Source organism: Archocentrus centrarchus, chromosome 7, assembly GCF_007364275.1.
Source record: "Archocentrus centrarchus isolate MPI-CPG fArcCen1 chromosome 7, fArcCen1, whole genome shotgun sequence".
Lineage (NCBI taxonomy): Eukaryota > Metazoa > Chordata > Actinopteri > Cichliformes > Cichlidae > Archocentrus > Archocentrus centrarchus.
The window spans coordinates 37235600-37256436 of NC_044352.1; the positions used below are offsets into that span (position 1 = coordinate 37235600).

At 43.7% G+C, this 20837-nt stretch overlaps 1 protein-coding gene across 1 annotated transcript; it reads left to right on the forward strand.

Annotated features, from left to right (window-relative positions):
- Nucleotides 1-1136: 1136 nt before the first annotated feature.
- Nucleotides 1137-19186, forward strand: LOC115782440 (zinc finger protein PLAGL2-like). Its single transcript, XM_030732585.1, has 2 exons — nucleotides 1137-1289; nucleotides 13892-19186. The coding sequence occupies exon 2, from the start codon at nucleotides 14318-14320 to the stop codon at nucleotides 15632-15634; it is 1317 nt and encodes a 438-aa protein (XP_030588445.1). The 5' UTR covers nucleotides 1137-1289; nucleotides 13892-14317; the 3' UTR covers nucleotides 15635-19186.
- Nucleotides 19187-20837: the final 1651 nt, after the last annotated feature.

Genomic DNA, 20837 nt, shown 5'->3' on the forward strand with positions numbered 1-20837 from the left:
AACCCTTTTACAAAATCTTGGATCACCACCGAAATTGAATCAGTTCTTTGTCCCACCCCCAACAATTCCAGAAATTTTCATTGAAATTCGTTCTTAATTTTCCGAGTTATCCTGCTGACAGACAGACCAATGTAACCAAAAACATAACCTATCGGTGTGCGAGGTAAAATTTAAAAAATGGACTGAAAATTAACCTTTTTAAACTATTAAAACGAAAAGGAAAGTAAGTGTTGAACTGAAAATGAAACTTCTCTGTGATGTTCACCCAGTGCTGTCGCACTCCATCATAAACTACCAGATCACAGACTAGAAACTTATATTATTGGCTTTTAAGAACTATACAATATGATTTTATATTTTTATTTAAAAATGAGATCCACATGAACGGATATTTATGGATAGAATTGTCTGAAATGATGTTTGTGTAGGGTACCCGAGCACCAAGTTTCATCACGATAGAAAAAAATTCACTGAGATACGAATTTTAAACTTTTGCCAATGATGCGATTTTATTTTTTTTTTTTTTACATTTTTGGTGACCTTGACCTTTGACCTTGAAAATGAAATCATATGTTCTCAGGCCCCCAAGGAACATTCCCTCAAAGCTTCATCAATTTTGGTTCAAAATGTTTTGAGTTGTATCACTGACAGACAGACCAACAAGCAGGAGCAAACACATGAGCTCCCTCCACCTGTGGGTGGGTGAGGTCATTATAAACATGCACCTGCAACAGCATGGGAAGCATCTGACTGGCAATGACCCCAAACACACTGGCAGTGAAGTAAAACCACTCCTGGGTAGAAAAACCCAGTGGAACAGCACCAGCCTTGGATTGGCCTCCCCAGAGCATGGACAGGACCCCCACACGGGCCCCACGGGGGCATGTTTGCTGGAGGATTATTTAGGTGACTCCTGTGGAAACAGTGGCAGTTGCAGTCTTTGGGACTGAAGATTGTAATTATGCTCTAATGATGAACTAAGACTCAGAATCACTTTCCCCACAGTCCTGGTGTGCACACAGGAGCTGCATGAAGAAGCAGCTCTGCCACACACGACTGACCTGCGGAGATGAAGTAGTTGTCACTTATAAAAGCTGTGTGTGTGTGTGTGTGTGTGTAGCTCTGTCTCTGGCTGCATATGTGACGTCACTCTCCCAGAATGCACGGCTTCCAGCGCGGCGCCCAGCAGTCCAGGCCCGAAGTCCGACAAACATCTTTAAACTTGTTGCAAAATGTCGAAGTGGAGGCGGAACGGAGGCCGGACGGAGAGCTGCACCGGGGCTCAGTCGGTGAGTACCGCCGTCTCCCGCCTGCTCTCCCGGGCTGGAGTTTACCGCTGCTTGTCAAAGTGGGAGAGTTAGCTGCTGAGAGCCAAACTCCGACACAACTTCGTGAAGCGTTCATCTTTTGTTGTTTAAGCAGCATGTTGGCTCGTTAATACTCGGACTTCATCCTTAGCCGCACTAACACCTGTCTGTGCGTGTCCGTGATATACAGCACGTGTATTAGAAACGCAGGAAACACTAATACGCAAACACTGCTCATAATTTCACCCCCACCGCCGAATTTTGTGAGCGCAGGCAGGCTAGCGGTCACATTTAGCCCCGGTCCGGACCGGCCCCGTCCCACCGCCCGCCCTCAGCCCGCACATCGTCAGGCTCAGGCGCCTGTGGCCCGTCACCTCGGCCCTCTGCCTCCTGCACCGTAAGCACGTTGGTAGTTAGGTGAAGGAATCTTAAGGTTTTAACCAGGAAAACGTGGGAATGAATTTTGATGGCAAGTGAGCACCGAGGACCCACAAGATGGCACTGCGCGCTCCCTGCGCTTCATGTGAACTTCATGGAAGTTTTCAGAGCAGGCGGCTCCGGTGTGAGGGCCGGCCCGTCCTTTCAGACACGGAGCACCGCTGCTCAAAGGCTGCAACACAAACAGGTCGACGACAAGCGAACTTTAAGAAACTGTAAGTCATTAAACAGGAGGGCACTCATTCCTGTGCAGGGAATGTTTAGCGTCACTGGTCAAATGCTGTAAATGTTTTTGGGAGAAAATGCCTTCATGCATCCATCCTCTCCGTGCTCTCTGAGGGGAGGCTGTGCTGAGCCTCAGTGTGTTTCAGCCTGGCACTGAATTTGTGTCAGGTCAACTTTGGTGCACTTGACAGTAAAGCTCATGCAGCATTTTGTATTTGTTGCATGTATGAACTACAGAAATAATGCAGCACAGTGTTTAGCTGGTTTTTTACAAACGAGCCTAAATAAATGAGGCCTGAAGACGTGTTGCACAGGCCTGTGAACACTCACAGGGGACGGCCTGACCCGACTCATTTATATTCCTCATGGTGGTTCATGGTTTCAGCTGTGATGAGCTGAGTGTGGCACCGGCCCCAGAGGCACATTTCCAAACACCCTCACACCTCCAAATGAAAGAATATGATCAGTGAGCTTCCCAATAACTCATAAGTAGCACAAACTACTTTCACATCAACACATAGCAAATAGTAGGGCTGCACAGTTATACACAATTAAGATTATCACAATTATTTTATTCATTGATTTTAGTGACAAATGCTTTTGTCATTAAAGTGCACACTGTTCTTCTCATTCACCCAAATTTAGAGCGTCTCTTAGAGGAAGATATAAATTTAAAAACTTAAAATAAAAAAACTTTACACAGCATTAAATCGGCACTGCTCTCACCTTTACATTGTTATGTGTGGCCTTTGTGCATCAGTTATCCTGCAGTTTGTGTTGTTTTCAGGCAGTTGAATAAATTAGTTGTTGCTTTGCTGTGCAGACACAGCTCTGCAGCATCTTTGCATATGATTTCTTCTTTGGTAAAATCACTTCCCCTAAATCCCAAGTTCTTGTTTAAACAGCGGTTCATGATCCGCCTCGAGGGACGAGCACTTCAGCGTCTGCTGTCCTGCGTGCTTGAATTGTGTTTGTATCTTTCAACATAGTGTCACTCGTGCAGGCTGGTCCAGCAAGCTGAAAGCTGCAGGGTGCAGTGAACACCTGTGATTGGCATGAGTGGACACATCAACAGGCAGTGGGTGAGGGAGCGCTTGATTTGCTTTGCTTTTCACTCTGTATCCTTCGATCGTGTTTGGTTAATTGTGGGAGGCCAAACTCGTGCTCAAGATTAAAATCCAACTAACTGCACAGACCTGAATGTGTAAATAGTATGAATGAAATCTTCATGAGATCCAGCCCTGGTTGCAAGCTTAGATGGACTTGGTTTCTTTTCGACCAAGCAAGAAGGATCGAGAGAACCGAGTTAAACAAATAAAATGTGACGTGCTTTGTGATTTATTCAGGGACCCTAGCCAATAAAAAAAAAAGAATATGAACCTCAACGATCAGATAGGGTTGTGCAATACTGACAAAAAATCATATCTCAGTATATTCTGTAATTTTGTCGATAATATTGATAATGCATTATTTCCAAATGTTTGTAAAAGTCTTACAAATGTTACTGTTTCACTGCTAAAACTCAAGGCAACACATTCCTCTGAAAAACTCACAAAATCCTCTTTGACGAGATTCCTGAGAAGGAAAACTCAACAAATCACCTTATTATCACCTCATGTTTATTAATTGTGGTAGTTCCTGACAGCAGCCGCTGTGATTGGCTCTATTTAAACAGCTGTAAATGACTTGTTGGCCTATAATCATGTGTCGGTCATTTTGAGCCGCAAACAACGTTCCTGTCATAAGGTAGAAGCTGCCGTCACTTTTATATACTCTTTATTTAACAGGGTAAAAAGTGTCATTGACATTAACATTTATTTTAATATAGATATAATAACGGAGAATCATAAACAGGTCATTCCTTCATTTTATATTTAAGCCCTTCATAAAGCCTGTCAACTACAGTCTGTTTACCCAAAGATGTAGCAAATTAAAAAACACAAACATTGAAATCTGCTAAACAGCAGCAGCTGGTTATAAGCTAACATTATGCCAGCTAATGTTAGGCTGAGTGTCCTAAAAATGATGCTTTCCCCTGATAAACAGTTTGATTACATTCTCACATCATATAAGAGTTAATCTGCTTAGTCGCCCACAACATCAGATCCACCTCGAAGAAAGTTTCAGTGGCCGGGTTAACAGCAGCCAAATCAGCAGTTCTTACTAAACTAGCAGCGGTTACTGACAGAAGTCCTGGAAATCCTCAGCAGCTCACCTCAGCATCGCTGTCATCGGACAGAAGTGAGCTTCTGTCGCTCAGCGACTCGTTTCAGACTTGTTTCACAGCCTCCTCCAGAGTAAAGAGACGTGGACGCTTCATAAAGTAAACAGTGATCTTACAGCCTGCACTCACTGATGAACACCTGCCAGAGTCCAGCAGCGGCGTGCTTTACACCACTGCATCAACGCTCTGCACTGAGCTCGGTGATGTAAGGCTTGGCAGCTGCCATGGAAACTCATCCATGAAGCTCTCACTGTTCTTGAGCTGATCTGAAGGTCACATGAAGGTTGGAGGTCTGTAGTAATTGACTCTGCAGAAAGTTGGTGACCTCTGTGACCCTCAGCATCCACTGACCCCACTCTGTGATTTTACAGAGAGCCTACCACTCCACAGCCGAGCTGCTGTCGTTCCCAATCGCTTCCACTTTGTTATAATCCCACTAACAGCTGACTGTGGAACATTTAGTAGTGAGGAAGTTTCAGGACTGGACTTTCATCCGATCACGGTACCACGCTGGAAGACTCTGAGCTCCTGAGAGCAACCTTTCACTGATGTTTGTAGAAGCAGTCTGCATGCATAGGTGCTGGTTTATACACCTGTGGACATGGAAGCAACATTTTCGACTTTGTTTACTGACATCATGTATTTCAGGGCTTTCAAATTGTTTTGGAGTAGCAGGGGGGCACGCCAAAGTAGCAGGCACCTTATGACCAAGACCTTTGCTGTCCTCCATGGGCATCTTTTCCCATCTGTTTCGCTTTTATGAGTACTATCCCTAAATTTTACTACTTTTTAAAGACTTCCATTCAGTACTCCCATAAATATATCAAAATTACTATAAATGAACAACTTCTACTATGAAAGGAAGAAATGCCACGGCCGATGTGTTCACAAACCATTACTTATATGCAATGCATCCCAACAATCTTATGGTTTAATTTTAAACAGAGGTGGCAAAAGTACTGACATTCTGTACTTCAGTAGAAGCACAAGTACTTGTGTGAAAAAATACTTTGGTAAAAATCGAAGTACTGGTTCAACAGCTTTACTTAAGTAAAAGTAAAAAAGTACAGGCTCTGAAATGTACTCAAAGTAAGAAAGTAAAAGTAGTTCTTTGGAGGACGTTTCTACCTGCTAATTTTCTGTAAAGCTAACTGAACCTCATTATTTATTATTGTAATAATATAAAATAATATTACATGAGAATACAAATGTTATTCCAATCTAAATTTTAATTCTAATGAATGTACTCAGCTTGAATCACAAACTGTGAAAGGGAATTTAAACACAGCTCTGTTCTCTGTGTCCTCCATAGTAGAGGGTGACTGTGCCTCCACCTAAACACAAACATGAGGATACTCAGGGGTTACAGTGGGATTCAGAAGGTGGAGGAACCCTAAGATCAGCTGTAGTGGCTCTGCATGGGGAGAAGAATCACAGCTTTCTATTGTGAGCTGCAGTAAATGATGTTGGTGTGCAGGCTGTGATCAGCTGAGCTGCTGCTGCTGCTGCTCTGAGGTTTACTGCTCTGTGTGGATGAACTGAACTCACAAAGATGTAACCCAGTATTTCACAGCTCTCTGAGCTGATCTCCATCCCTACACTGAAAGCATACAGGCTGTAGAAATGTTGGATTCAGTGAATGAATCTCAGCATCAGCAGCTTTGATTCAAACTGATCTCTGCTGCACTGATGTAACCTGTAACTCTGACCGTGAACACAGCCTCTGTGCACCAACACAGAGCTTTACTGTAAATACAGTACAACAAACTAACCTATTTATTACACACTAAACTGCAGTATTTTCATAGAATCTTTGAATCAAAGTCAGCATACTTCAGTTTATTTTCCAGTCCTTACCTTTAATTCTAACCTCTCTTCTTCCTCTCCTGTCCTCTTTCTCCATCTCTGAGTGAACTTCTCTCTCTTTGCTCTCCCTGAAATACAGCAGCTCTTCTTTTAGCTAGTAGACACACTGTGTGACAAACTGCACACACTTTGTGTGTTTGCTGATATTTGTTGAGCATTTAGAAACATTGCATTTACCTGCCACACATTACTCCCTTTATGCTCGCTCCTCTTTAGTAGCGCTAGCTAAGCTGTTTATATCCCGCAGCACAACTTAAGGACTCGGTCCGGCCCGCTGTGACCCCTGATTATAGCGCTATAAATGATACATAAATTATATGGGTTTGTGTATTTAATCCCTTTGTACCCGATAAGCGGGTGATGGAGGATACGCCAGTACGATTGTCTCTTATCTGTTGTTGTTCCTCCGTTTAGGCTCAGATCATTTGATGTTTGATGGAAATGCAAACTTTTCTCAGACGTGTTAAAAAGTAACGAGTCTGTTTTGAAAATGTAAGAGTAGAAAGTACAGATACTTGTGTAAACATGTAGGGAGTAAAAGTAAAAAGTAGTCAGAAAAATAAATACTCAAGTAAAGTACAGATACCTGAAAAATGTACTTAAGTACAGTAACGAAGTATTTGTACTTCGTTACTTCCCACCTCTGATTTTAAATCATTTTGAACGTTAATCTTCAAAAGTACAGAAGCTCTGCTAATGCATATTATTGTATCGTCAAACTTGCCCCTGAACGAACAGCACGGTCGGCTCTGAAATTCATCATCAAATCATGCAGACGACCTTTCTCTCATCTGATCATTACAGTTCTATTCTTTACATTGATCATGTATACCTAGATTACTGACTTTCAACCTCGGACGTGGGCTTGAACCATTTCTTAAGCACAATCATCTGGTCCCCATGCCTGGCGGCCACTTGTGACGGCTGCTGTTTTCTCTTATTAATCTTACATGCATGAGAAGCCATGAGACGATAGGAATAGTCACATGGCAGTCGTCAACCAATCAAATGGCTCAGATTGAAAGAATGTAAATATTGTCACGAGTGTCCACATGGCGCTGGAAAAGGAGACGGCGGATGGCGCAATTTTTTTTTTTTTTTTAGGAAAATGAAAAAGTAGATGGCGCAGAGTGGTGGAGTAGGCGGAAAATGCGCCTGCCGCCACCATAATTTGAAAGCCCTGTATTTACCATAAAGTAGGCTGCTGCTTTCATCATATCACTGTCTCAGTTTTGGTCGCAAGGCGTGGTACAGGAAGTAGCGTTTGGCACTGTAAAGTTTTGCATTGTGCACGTAAACGGTCAACTGTGCGCTGTGCAAGAACGCCGCTGCTGCAGACCATTAAAAATGATTCGTGGGGTTACCTGCCTTTGTCTGCAGTGTATGCTGCTCTGCTGCTTTGTCAGAGTTTAAATTGATAAAATATCTCCACACTGCTAAATTCCTCAGACCCTTCTTTGCAACAATGCACTTGTCTTTAAAGTGTTGGGCTGTGTGTGTTGAACTGCACAGGCTTGCACAAACTAAATTTCTGGTCTGTAGAAGAATTAAAAATGTTAACATCTGAAATTGTTGCCAGCAGGGCTGCAACGATTCCTCGAGTAACTCAGATAATTAGATTTATAAAAAAGTCCTCAACACAAATTTGTTGCTTCGACGCTTCATTTAAACTGCAGCTCAGGTGTCTCCAGGTAAACGGAGCGTTTCACCCACATCAGCAGCATTAAAGTTCTCCGTCACTACGACCCTTTAACACCGAGAGGATCATCGCTGACATTTATACACCCCTCACTGCTCTCTACATCCATGTGTGTGTTTCTGTGCTCACAGGGCTCGAGTTTTTCAGCTAGCTACCACAGTTTGCTAGCGGGCACCGCCGTTACACAACAGCAGCTGTTTTTCCTGCAGTCTGTCTGCACACGTGCAGCAAGCACAAAGAGGCGGAGCCGTTACTGAGACGGTGAGCTCAGGTGGAGCGAAAGGAAACATTTTTCTAGCGTCCAAAGCAGCAGCTCTTGTTCCTGTAACCCTAACCTGTACTGGGAAACAGCTGGAGGTCCTCCATGAACCACATGACAGACAACTTTGTAGCTGCTCCATCCACCGCTGTTGTTCACACTGTTGTGCAGAGATAAACTTGTTGCTGTCATGTAACATTTTATTGTTTCCCGTGCTCATTATATCCATAATGAGCACAACTGCACACAGTTGCGGTGTATCCATGACAACCATCAACATAACAGAGAAGAACATGTGAGTGTAAGACGGTACAGTCGTCCCTCAGCTATGGGGGGGTTACACTCCACAGACCCCCACGATAGGTGAAAATCCACAAAGTAGTGGCATTATATTTATTTTATTTTTTATATATATATAATATTTTTATTTATTTATTTATTTATTTTAAGGCTTCATAAACCCTTCCCACACTCTTATGAACATTTCCCACTCTCTTACTACAATGATGAAGATGATGAATTATGTAGCTGTGCAGTACTGATGGCGATGAAGGTGATGATGATGAGTTGAATGTAAAGTACTGCACAGCCCAGAAGAGCATTACAGCTCCTCTGGAAGTACCACTTCATCAGCCACTTCATCGGGTGGTGCAGTATCTTCACCCTCGGCTAAAGGCGTAGGCATAACCGATCTCTTCGTCCGAGTGATGAACATAGTTATGGGGAGTTTTAAACCGCAAAATCCTGTGATACAGTGAAGCTGCAATCAGTGAAATGTGATATAGCAAGGAATGATTGTACATCATAAAAAATAGTATAAATTTGAAAGAAAATTTGATATATCAAATGATTATATTAACTTAGGATACAATATTATTTTTATTTTACTTTACAAGAGCATCTGGCCCTCACAGTGTCTGCCAAGAAAAATTCCAGCCCTTGGAAAAATGTAGTTGATGACCCCTGCTGTACAGGATGCTTTCAGAGCGGATCTCCTGTTTCAGACTGAGGATGTCAATCGTGGACAGCTGGCTGTCCTCTGAACCCTGCATGCTAGGAAGAGTGAAGTGAGGAGTAGATCAGCAGGGCAGTGTATTCACTAAAAACACCCCTATCTTTATCACTTAGAGTAAAAATAAGTAAATAAAATTATAGTAGTGACCTGGAATTTTGCTTAATTCCAATTAAGTAGGTGGCTTCCAGCTGTTCGGGGGTTTTTTTTGGTTAAATTTGAAATGGAATGAGCAGCAGGCGTTCCAGATATCAGGTAGGGCTGTGCAATTAATCAAAACTTAATTTCAATTTCGATTTTGGCTGCAAGTGATCACAAAACAGTCTAAGCAACAAAAAATGATTATTAAAATGATTTTACGCTCTGTATACTCTTAGCCCTGATTTATGCTGCAGCCCTGAGTCTTTGTGGCCCTATAACATAACCTACTAAGACGTACGCTTGCACAGCTGCATAGTGTTTTAATTGCAGTTCATTTTTGAGCGGGAAATCTACACCGTAACCTGACCTGCACCTCCAGAGAAATATCAGTAATTTCTGTTAAGTTCCTACCAATCACGAGGCATGATTAGCAAGGGACGGCAGGGGGATGTTCCTCTGCACGTGTAATTAGCATCACACCGGACCCTGATTGCCCCGCCCCCGGAAACCGATGGGACTGACGTCCAAACCTTTGAACACATACAGGATGTGTCAGGGTGTTGTGGCACTAAAATGTGAGCAAATTAATTTGGTCTAAATAATTTGATCCTGTTTCTTTCTAGTATTAGTCAATAACTGGCATCACCTTTCTATTTATTTATTACGCCCCTGGAAGCCACGCCCCTGAAAGCCACGCCCCTGAAAGCCACGCCTCTAAAACAGGTGAACACGTCCTGTCTGAGCGCTGCTGGAGAGAAAGGAGCGCCGTTGTCACGGCTACCATATCAAACTGCTTCACCTGTCATTCAGTGGTAATAAAATCGAACTGAGCTACAGCGAGGCCAGCGTTAGCAGCATGTTTACCTGCTGTCAGGCTGGTTGACATTTGTGTGTCTTTGTGCAGCTGGAGTCTGAGCAGCTGCTGCCCTGGCAGATGACCTGATCTTCTGTCTGACTGCAGTTGCTTCTTTTATGTTTCATTCATTAGCTTGTGGTGTGCAAAACGCCATAAACACGTTTCTTTCCCCTTCAGCCATTTTTCCACACTCCACTTATGTAACTTTATTTGTTGTACTTTTCATTTTCCAATAAATTCTTCACCTCCGTGATTAGTTTTTAGGTGCAAACATGTAAAAGCAAAAATAGAAGAGCGATCCAGTTTGACAGAATTGAAACCACATTCTAAAAACAGGACTGCTGCTGTAATAATGCAGCACAAGTGTGCGCAGCGCCAAATACAGATATTTAGGTTTGAGACCAAAAAGGGGTGGATGGCAGATCACATCCAACCCCCAGCAGGAAGGCTGTTTCTAACAGTGAACTGCCACAGTCCAAAAACTGGCTCTTTATTACTGATGAAGCATAAAATAAAGCCGTCCACAGGTGCTAAATTATATCTTTTACATACTGTGTTTTTCTTTTTTAAACTGTGCTCGTTTATGATGATCAGAGGCAGACCAAATACACTAATTACTGCTTAGATCATAAAGAAAGGTGCTTACATACAGAATACAGAGTTTTTATGGCCCCTTTGCTATCAGATCACGTGATTCATATGTTGGATGCAAGCAGAGTATAAACTAATGCTACAAAAATGCTTCTGAAAAGGAAGAAACACCCTACCTTTAACTGCAACAAGCTACAGGATTAAGAATTTGTAGATTTTGTGGGCGAACAGATGAGTTCGACTTAAAGCACTACAAGCACTGGTCCGTATAAAGTGGGAAGAAATAAAGAGACATTTAGTAACATTATTGCACCTTCAAGAGAAAATGAACGTTCTTCATGAAAAAAGGGGAAAAAAGTGATCCACAAGCAAAAAGTGCTTTTGAGATGAGTACAGAGTATAGTGATAGATGGCCTCCAGAGTGGCTGTTCCTGAGTCTAGTTCATGGTCACCACATTGGTTATTTAGCGTGATCACTGTGACATCAGCATGGCCCGTGTCAGTTTATTCTGGCACTTGTGCGCAAGAACCCCTGCAGGCTCGGAACAAAACGGCCACATCAGTTCCAGGATGGGAGTAGAAGTTAAACTCTGATCTAAAAGTATCACGTTAGGAATAAAAGAGTGCAAAATGTTTGAGGAACTGTTGTTACTGAAACTTCCAATACAGCCCTTCTGTATGGGGATGTGTTTAAAATGTCAGAAAATGGATGTTAAACTTATTTAATAAGACTATCTTAATTCATTCGTCAGCCCATTCTGGACTCTGTGAGGCAGCTTCCTGTCATTCCTTCAGGAGTCTTTGGGAACGGTTCTCCAGGCTTCCTAAAGGACACTCAAAGCTCTTCTTTGGATGTTTCTGCCTTTGGTTCTGTTCTGTCAGGATGATCCCACACTGCTTCAGTAATGCTGAGGTCCGGGCTCTGGGTGGCTGATCCGTGACTGAAAGTCTTCACCTGTGTGTGTTTCTATCCAGATACACTTTTACTGCTTTGTCAAGTGTTTGGGATCATTGTCCTGCTGAAAATGAAGCCGTTGCCAATCAGGTGCTTTCCAGGGTTAGGGTTAGGGTTAGGTGTTTCCATTAGTACCTGATAGCAGGTACTTTTTTAGTACTCACTCAGCCAGGGTTCCAAGTGATCTGAGGCGATCCAAAAATGTGACACGGAAGAACAGCATGCCACTGATTGGCCAGTCCATGAGAGTGACTAAAAAAACTTAAAACCCAACTGCAAGAAACTGGAGGTAGTTTTGAAACATGAGAGCCATCTGAAACACACAGCATACACATTTTAACCTTATACTGCCGGGCGATCGCCGCTGAAGCACCGTTACCTGCTCCTACTAGCCGTGAACAGCTGGTTAACACCGAGCCTGAGGCGGCTGATCATAGGAACTTTGAGTTACCGTAATAACCCGACTGTTTGTCCTATCGCAGGGATCCTCGAGTCCAGGCCTGTGTTCCTGATCCAGCACACCTGAATCAAATATAGAAGTCATTAGCAGGACTCTGGAGAACTTGCCTGCATACTGAGGAGGTAATTCAGCCATTTGATTCAGGTGTGTTGGATCAGGGACACATCTAAAACCTGCAGGACACCGGCCCTCGAAGGCCTGGATTTGAGGATCCCTGTCCTATTGGAAACATTCACACGGTTTCTGAAAGCTGAGAAACTGTACTTCACAACCAATATAGGGTATTACTATGGTGTTATTATAGTAATTGTTGCTGGAGGTACGCGAACGGCGGCACTTTTGAAGTACAGAGTCGGTTATGACATGTTCGGGGGTATAGGGTTAAAACAATGATAACCTTCATCCATCAAAACATTGTACGGGGACTTATGCATTATGACGATATTGAACTGGCATTAACTATGTTAGATTGTCTCCATCTCATCCATTGTTGTGTTGTGTTTTGAGCCGCATACAAATTACGTCAAGAGACTACTGCCCACGCAGCTATATCGACTCCACCCACACTGAGGTGGTCCTCAATTGCAATGGAAAGACCGTGGTGAATCGTGCCGAGTCGACTCGCGCTGAGTAGGTACTAATGGGTACAGTGCAGCTAAAGTATCCTTTGGCAGGATACCGGGCCCTGGTTTTCCCCTGACGCATTCATCGGAGTGTGAAATATGTGCACGAGTGTTAGACAAGGCACTTCGGTGTAGGAAAAAGGGCTTGTGTGAATGAAGCTTGAAGAAGAGCTTTGAGCGCTCAGAGTAGAAAAGTACTATATAAGTATCAGTCCGTTTCTGATGGTACTCGTCTGCATTCGTAATTTCATACTTTTTGACTGAAGCCCCAAACCATGACAGAACCTCCACTGTGCTTACACATGACTCCAGATCCTTACTGTTGGACCTCTCGTGACCTCCTCCATACATTTTGACAATGATTAAAATAAAAAATTTCAAATTTGGATTCACTGCTTCCATCATGCCATTGTTTTTTGTTTTGTTTTTTTCCCGGTCCGGTTCTTGTGTAATTTGGCATACCTCAGTCTCTCCTCCCTGTTTCACTTGTTTCCCTTCCTTGGGACAGACTCAGGATAATATACTGAATAGTTTCAGCTTCATTTATGGTGAACCAAACAATTAAAATGCTTGACCAAACAAGGCACCACAATCCAGGCAATCTGCAACAACCAGGGTTGCGTATACAAGTGGAGCTGCGTGCGCTGTCCAGTACACCGAACTGAGCACAATATTTAACTGCTGATGTGTCCTCTGACTCTGGGCCTGTTGTTGTTTCCACGACCTGGCTGCTGCACTAGACACTTGACCCTCCTGCCCCTTCGTTTGGGTTAGTGGCACGAGGCTTTTTTGTGGATGACCTGAACTGAACAACGCACACGTCCTGAACCGAGACGAGCGAACCGAACGGGACAGATTTTTTTTTTTCCATGAACCGTTCCATCTTTAGTATTTATACTGTGGCACAGTAAGGAAAAAGTAAAACAAGACTGTAATAAAGTGTCGAGCATGAGATTAACCTCACGTACATACACTGATTAATATTTCAGCCCATGTAATTACAGAAGTAGGCAGATATCACCTGTGTGTAACAACAAAAAGCAGTGACTTAGATGAGCTTCCTGAACAGTTGTAGCTTTGAGTGTCCACAGACACAGCTCTGTGTGTTTTGCTGATACAGAGTGTATACTGTTATATAGTACCCTTGTTATTATGTAATGTCAGCTGATTTGTTTCTGCATCACAGGTTTCATTTGCACATGCTGACACTTTTCTTACGTTTCTCTGCCGTGCAGGTCTGTGACGATGCCGGGCTCCCTCTGTGATTCAGCTGCTGTGAAAGTACTCGGGGCTGCTGAATACTAAATTAGACTGCAGGCCAACACAAGAACACTTCTCAGGAAACACACAGCCCCAGTGTGAGCTTCCAAAGCTCCTCATCACAACAGCCCGTTTGGGGTTGCTATGGCAGCTGCTGTCACAGAAACCAAGTGCTGGACACAGGCTTGCTCCAATAAGGCAGGACAGACCACCAGTCATTGCTGCAAGAGACCATCAAAGAGTCATCAAACAGCACTTAGCATTTCTTCTGCACTTTAACACAACAACCAGAGCTGTGTGGGCTGATGGTACGCTCTCCTCATGAGTTTGGTCTTTGTTGACGCAGGCTCTTGGCCAGAGTCCCTGAGCAGCGCAGCCCAAACTGATCATTCTGTTAGACCATGTTCCACCAGCAAGACCATCTGAAGAGCCAGCTGCAGGAGAGCCATCCTGCCAATAGGCAGCTTTTCCACTGCCAGGACTGTGGAAAGCAGTACAACACCCAGCTGGGTTACAGACGCCACCTTGTGGCAGCCCACAGTGCTGCAGCAGTCTTACCGTGCTCAGATGGAGCTCCTTCCCTGCTGGAGCACCTGGGAGGCCATATTGACAGACCTCCACCATCAGAGGGCAACATTAATGTTGCAGTGCCAGTTAGAGAGCGGAAGTACTCGTGTGAGAGATGCGACCGCCGTTTTTACACACGTAAGGATGTACGCCGTCACGCGGTGGTGCACACAGGGCGCCGTGACTTCCTGTGCCCGCGCTGTGCGCAACGCTTTGGCCGCAGAGACCATCTGACTCGCCATTTGAAGAAGAGTCACGCCCAGGAGACAGGGTTGATGCCACCCTGTACATCCAGCACTCCTGTGGCTACACCAACCCCTTCCACACAGTGCCCAGTGAAAGAGGAGCCCAGCCCTGTCACCCCTGATATGGCCTCTGTATCCAAGGAGCCCATGGAGGCTTTTTCCAGGGACATGTACACCTCATACCACATGGCCAGTCCTGTCCCTGGCATGGGCCATCCTCATGGCCTTATTCAAGGCTCCTTGTCCTCAAGCATGGGAGTAGGTCGCCACATACCCTCCCAGTCTCCTCACCCCCACCACCATCATCATCATCTGCCACCATCGGCAGCTCCGCAGCAGCAGCCTTACAGCGGCATGTCCCGGTACCAGCATGGATCTACCTCATATCCTCGCACTGACGTGGACAGTTTCCTGCTGGACCTGCAGAGTGCTCCTCCACCTCACCTGAGTGCCGTCAGCTCCCCTACCTCTACTTCTGCCTCCCCCCAGAGGGACGTTCTGGCTGAAGGGGTGAGTGTTAGTGGTGACCCCCACCTGCTGTCCAGGAGCCCCGCTGCACCCTCAGCTGAGTTATCCTGCACCACTAACATGGACCTTGGACCTCTGCTGAGCTTCTTACCTTTCAGCCTACCCCCTTACAGCCCTCACATGGGAATGGGAGGCTTAGTGATGAGCTATCCACCTGCCGCTACCACCACCGCCACCACCACCACGTCCTCTGCATCCTCTTCCACTGGGCTGTCCTCCCAGTCTCCAGGGCCGTTCACCTTCTTCCAGCCTCCGCAGGCTCATGCACCACAGGGCCCTGGAGTCCACAACCACACCCAACTACCTCAAGCATACAGCAGTCCTGCTATGAGCACATCCAGTTCCCTACCTCACTACTACCAGGCCTTTCAGCAGTAAGCAACTCTGTCCCCACAAACATAAGAATGGAATCTTTATTGTAAAACAAATGTCTAATTTTAGTTATTGTTGAACACAACAAATCACCTCATCAGTATTACCTCATTATTTAAAAAGTAAGCTTGAATGTTTAAGAAGGTGTAGATGTTTTCACTACAACCAAAATATAGTTCTACTACTTTTCCAAGAAACGGTAGGTGCACTTAATACAGGTGCTGCACGTGCTGAAGGTTATCCACGACTCTGTGACCTGTGAGGAAAGGCCACCCTCCTTACTCAGGCTGATTTTAATGTTAGTGCATCACAGGGTGACAGCTGCTGGTGTGAGACGTAGTTAGCCACAGTGGGGAAAAAAGACTAAATTTCAGAGCACTGTTTGGATGAGCTTCCTATCAATGTTCAGCATCAGCCCCGGTGTCGTGGCCAAATGTTACTAATGATCCCCTTTGTGTGGAAATCAGAGTTAAGCTCTGTTAGTCTGGTTTCAGTTTCTAGTGTAACCCTGTACATGTCTGTTAAATCAAAGATATTCACTGTTTCTGGAGGTGACCAGTAAATGCATGTGGGTGAGACTGTGACAGAGCAGCTCATCAGGACAGAATCCACTGTGAAAGCTTGAGGACAGCTCAGATCAGCTCAAACACTAGATAGATCCTTTTTTATATTTGACTTTTGAATTTTGGAATTAAACGCACTTACCTTGGGATTTTCATTGCTGACAACATGCCAAAACACACAAGGCTGCTCTGCTCTTATCGATGGGTCAGACAGTTTTGAAATCTTTGTTCTGACCCTGAGGGCCACAATAGGTACCGATAGGACCGAGAAATCTTCCTCAGAGGAAATGAACTCATTGTGCAGTATTACCTGTTTTATTCAAAATATTTCAGTTTTGGAGATGCAGCATGGATTACCTGCAAAGTTCAACTGGGTGAACCGCTGTTTGCTCTCCATCCATCCATCCAGTTTCTTAACCACATTTCCATCTCAGGGTCACAGGGGGGCTGGAGCCTTTTCCAGCTGGAATAGGGTGAAAAGTGTGGTACACCCTGGACAGATCACTAACTTTGTGAACCTTAATCCCTGTACTGACACTGTGCTCACCAGGTCTCTAACAGGTCACCAGTGTGAGCTGGAACAGTCACTTTGTGTTTGAGATGCTATCATGTAGTATACACTGTTGTAGTGTACTGTTAGCATGTTATCAGTATCATGTTTTTAAATGTCATGGTTATTCTCAATATTCTCACTCCACATATCCAAGAAATGAATCATGACTAATCACCGTAGGTGGTTTTTTTTTGGGGGGGGGGGGCATCAGCCCCATAATGCACCATAATGCATCAGCCCCTCTTTCCAACATGAACACGTGTGCTGAGTGCAGGAAAGCAGCACCTTCTAAATTTGGAGGATGAAGGATGACTTGCATTTAAAAGTGCATCATGGAGGTGGCATTTAATGGCCAGTATGAACAAGATGATTTTTTACATTCTTAACTTTCAGATTTTTATGGAATATTTAAACAAACCACAGAATCCTGTGTTACAGGTTCAGGCGCCTTTCTTTCCAGTCAGATTAATATTGTTTCTTGGCTGCTGCTGAAATAGTGGCAGTACAAGGAGAAACCTGTTAAATGCACAATGGGAATCAAAGTGTTGCAAAGATGTACAACAGTAGGAAATATTTGTTGAGGGCACTGGAAGGTGGCAACCCTTAGCTACGTGCCCTGACCTGGAGCGGTTGGGAACTGGAATTGCATTGTGATTTAAGCAGAAGGAAGCGTCACATTGCACCGTTACCTGATTCCTTTTTTTTTCTTGATATTCTGAACTGGACCACTGGATGTGAGCAGCTTGTGACCTTTTTGCTGTGACCTGAATTTATTTTTGAATAGAACAGACCCTGAAAAGCCATTCGGTGCATTTATACCCATTTCCTACCTTTCACTGTTGCTGTTAACACCCAGTGTTGAAATTAGGACTATAAGCACCCCCAGCCCTCTTGTCCCGGTCTCACCTTTTGCTGCTGATGCACAGGAAAGCCAAAAGGGAAGCAGTCGGGGAGCGGTTGGTGTGCAGACATTAAAGGTTCCTTTGACCGTGACACCCTGCAGCAGGCTCAGCTTCCAGTAACGACCCTGCACTTGTGAAATTTGTCAGGTTTAGTGGAGATGGTGGAACTCTTCGACTGGGTGTGAAGTGACTGATGTGATATTTAATGAGGGACTTATTCAGATGACACTCTCTCCGCTGCCTTAATTCCATGGACTTTTCTAATTAGCATTGTAGTAGGCTTCAAAGTGTTGCACCAATGTCTTAAAATGCTACTGTTGTGCCTCTCTAAGAGTGTCTGATCTCTTGACTGGGTTTAAGCACTTATGACATTTCTCAAAACGGTTGAATTTGATCTGTACCTCAAACACAGAACTGTGGGTTTCTGTTTTCTTTGTATTTGCTTTTAGTTACTTTGGCTCTTTTGGTGCCATTAGATTTAAACTTTAAAGGTAGACTTAATCTTTATCTAGCTGCAGACATTGACATAATTCAAACTTTCTACCTCTACCTTGTCATAAACCTTTGTGCAGCAATCATTAGAAATAGTTTTAACCTGTAACAGTTGGGCAGTTTTTACCACTAAATATGTGGAAAGTCAACATTGAAGGCCTGGATATGCACTTAGGCTGTATTAAGTGCTGTATTCTAGTCTCATCATTCATTTTCCGTACTTGCCTTTAATTATTTCTACTTATTTACTACCTCAGAAGAGACAGGAGACTGTCGGTCTAACTGCAGAGAAAATGTCTGTGTAGAGTTTTATTTTTGTCAACAAGCACATGTACTTTGTAGCTTCATAGTTTTTTACTGAAGCTAGCTGCTGCGCAAGTACCATATAGTCTGTGTCCACAGGGCATTTGTTCTGTTAGAACACTGCGCCTCTGCCACTTCAGTCTGGAATGTTTCTGAATCTGGCCTCAGCCTCATGGAATTCCACGGCTGCTTGTTGGAATGTACGGACGACACTGACACAAAATATTCCAAGTAGATGTTCCTACTTGGAGCTTTGCAGATTTATCAAAAATGTGATCAGAGCCCAAATGTGAGCCCTGCGTCATTACTGCTGCGCTCCATGAAAAAACACCAGCAGACTTCAGATACTCTCTTATCCCGACATGAAGTCTCTTGCCTTCTGCAACAGTCTCCTCTTAAAACCGCCGTGACATTGAACTCAAAATAAGTAACTGAAGAGTAATTGAATTCAGTTTTATTTATATAGTGCCAAATCACAACAAACAGTCACCTCAAGGTGCTTTATATTGTAAGGTAAAGGCCCTACACTAACACAGAGAAAACCCAACAGTCAGACATCCCCTGTGAGCAAGCAGTGTGACGGGAAAAACTCTTTTAACAGGGAGGACAGGATGTTTCTAGGTTTAGAAATATTGCACAAATGCAAGAAAGCAGTCCTACATATTTGTTTAATATGTGCACTGAAGGACAAATCCTGCAGTTTAATTGATGTGTCATCTGGCTTCATTGATAGATAAAGCTGAGTATCATCTGCATAACAATGATGATTGATGCAATGCTTTCTAATAATACTGCCTAAGGGAAGCATGTATAGTGTAAATAGAATTGGTCCTAGCACAGAACCCTGTGGAACTCCATAATTAACCTTAGTGTGTGATGAAGACTCCCCATTTACATGAACAAATTGGAGTCTATTAGATAAATATGATTCAAACCACTGCAGTGCAGTACCTTTAATACCTATAGTATGCTCTAATCTCTGTAATAAAATGTTATGGTCAACAGTATCAAAGCTGCACTGAGGTCCACCAGGACAAGCACAGAGATGAGTCCACTGTCAGAGGCTCTAAGTAGGACAGCCACATAGAAGCTTGCCACCTTTCACATCTGTTCAGACCCGCCCCAAATTGGGTGTAATTGTTGGGCTGTATGTTTCAAAATGTATTCATCACAAGTTTTAGAACAAGCACAGATGCCCTTTAAATGAGCCATGTCCACATTTCATATTGACTGCAGCTGTATGAAGGACTGGTTGCTGTCTTTCAGGAGCATATAGGCAGCAGAGGGAGTGAAATCACAGCCAAAGGAGTTCAGTGTGGATGTTGGCAGTCATGTGGGTTATTTGGGAAAGAAGTGACGTGTGATTGGTCATTCAGTTTAATCAGTTCTGAACTGTTAAATGTGTACATGGTGCACATTCCTAAGAATAAATTGCTACAGACTGTCAGCAGGGGCCTACAGCATCATACCAGTGCGTACAGTAGGTGCTGTTGCTGAGTAGCTTATGGCACGTTTGTACACAGTCTGTACAACAATGTTAAATGTAAGTAAAAGCACTCCAGACTGAAGGCAGAGAAGGGCAGACACAACGGTTCACTTCACTAATGACTGTGGTGCCTGCATTTAGCCTGGCTTTGAGAACCAGTACAATGCAGGTTTAACCACCTTAAACTTAGTTACATTTTGCTTTAGGTGTTTATATTATCATTTAATAGACTAGAAGACAGTGACAAGAAAAGCAGTTGTCATTTTCTAATTGTCTGAACATAAAGTAATGCAAAATAAAATCTTTAGATTTACACAGTGTCTGTGTTCTTTTACTCATGTAAAGTTGGATCATCTGTAATCAACCAGACCAGAGTACTTTAACCTGTACTTGTATACAGGAGCAAGGTGGACTCAGACAGTGACACCATCCTGCTGCTCTGTTCATGCAACCTGCTCACGTGTGCTAACCCTGCCTGTTAGAGCCGTTACAGACTCAGCCAGTGATGACAGTGAATGATAGTGTTGCACTGTGGAGATTTTTTAGGAATAGTGCTTTTAGTCAAATTTAGTTCATTTTAAATTAGCAAGTAAATTATACTTCACTCTCATTAAATACCAGAGAAAGTGATGGATTTCCTTGAACAATTGATTCAAAAACAACACAAGCTGTTGGTTATAAATTGCTAATGCCAAAATGTGACCCTCCTGCAACTGGGACAGTTATATAAATATGTAACTGTTCATACTTGTTAGTGATTTCAAACAGAATCTGTTTTTACTGCGGGCCCCCTGCAGTACCTTTGTCACTGCCTCAGGGGAAAGTTTTCAGGTCATAAATGCAGAAATGTGGTATTGCCTGTCTGAACTCTGGGTTTTCAGGGTGTGCTGTTAGGCTGGTGGTGCCTGCA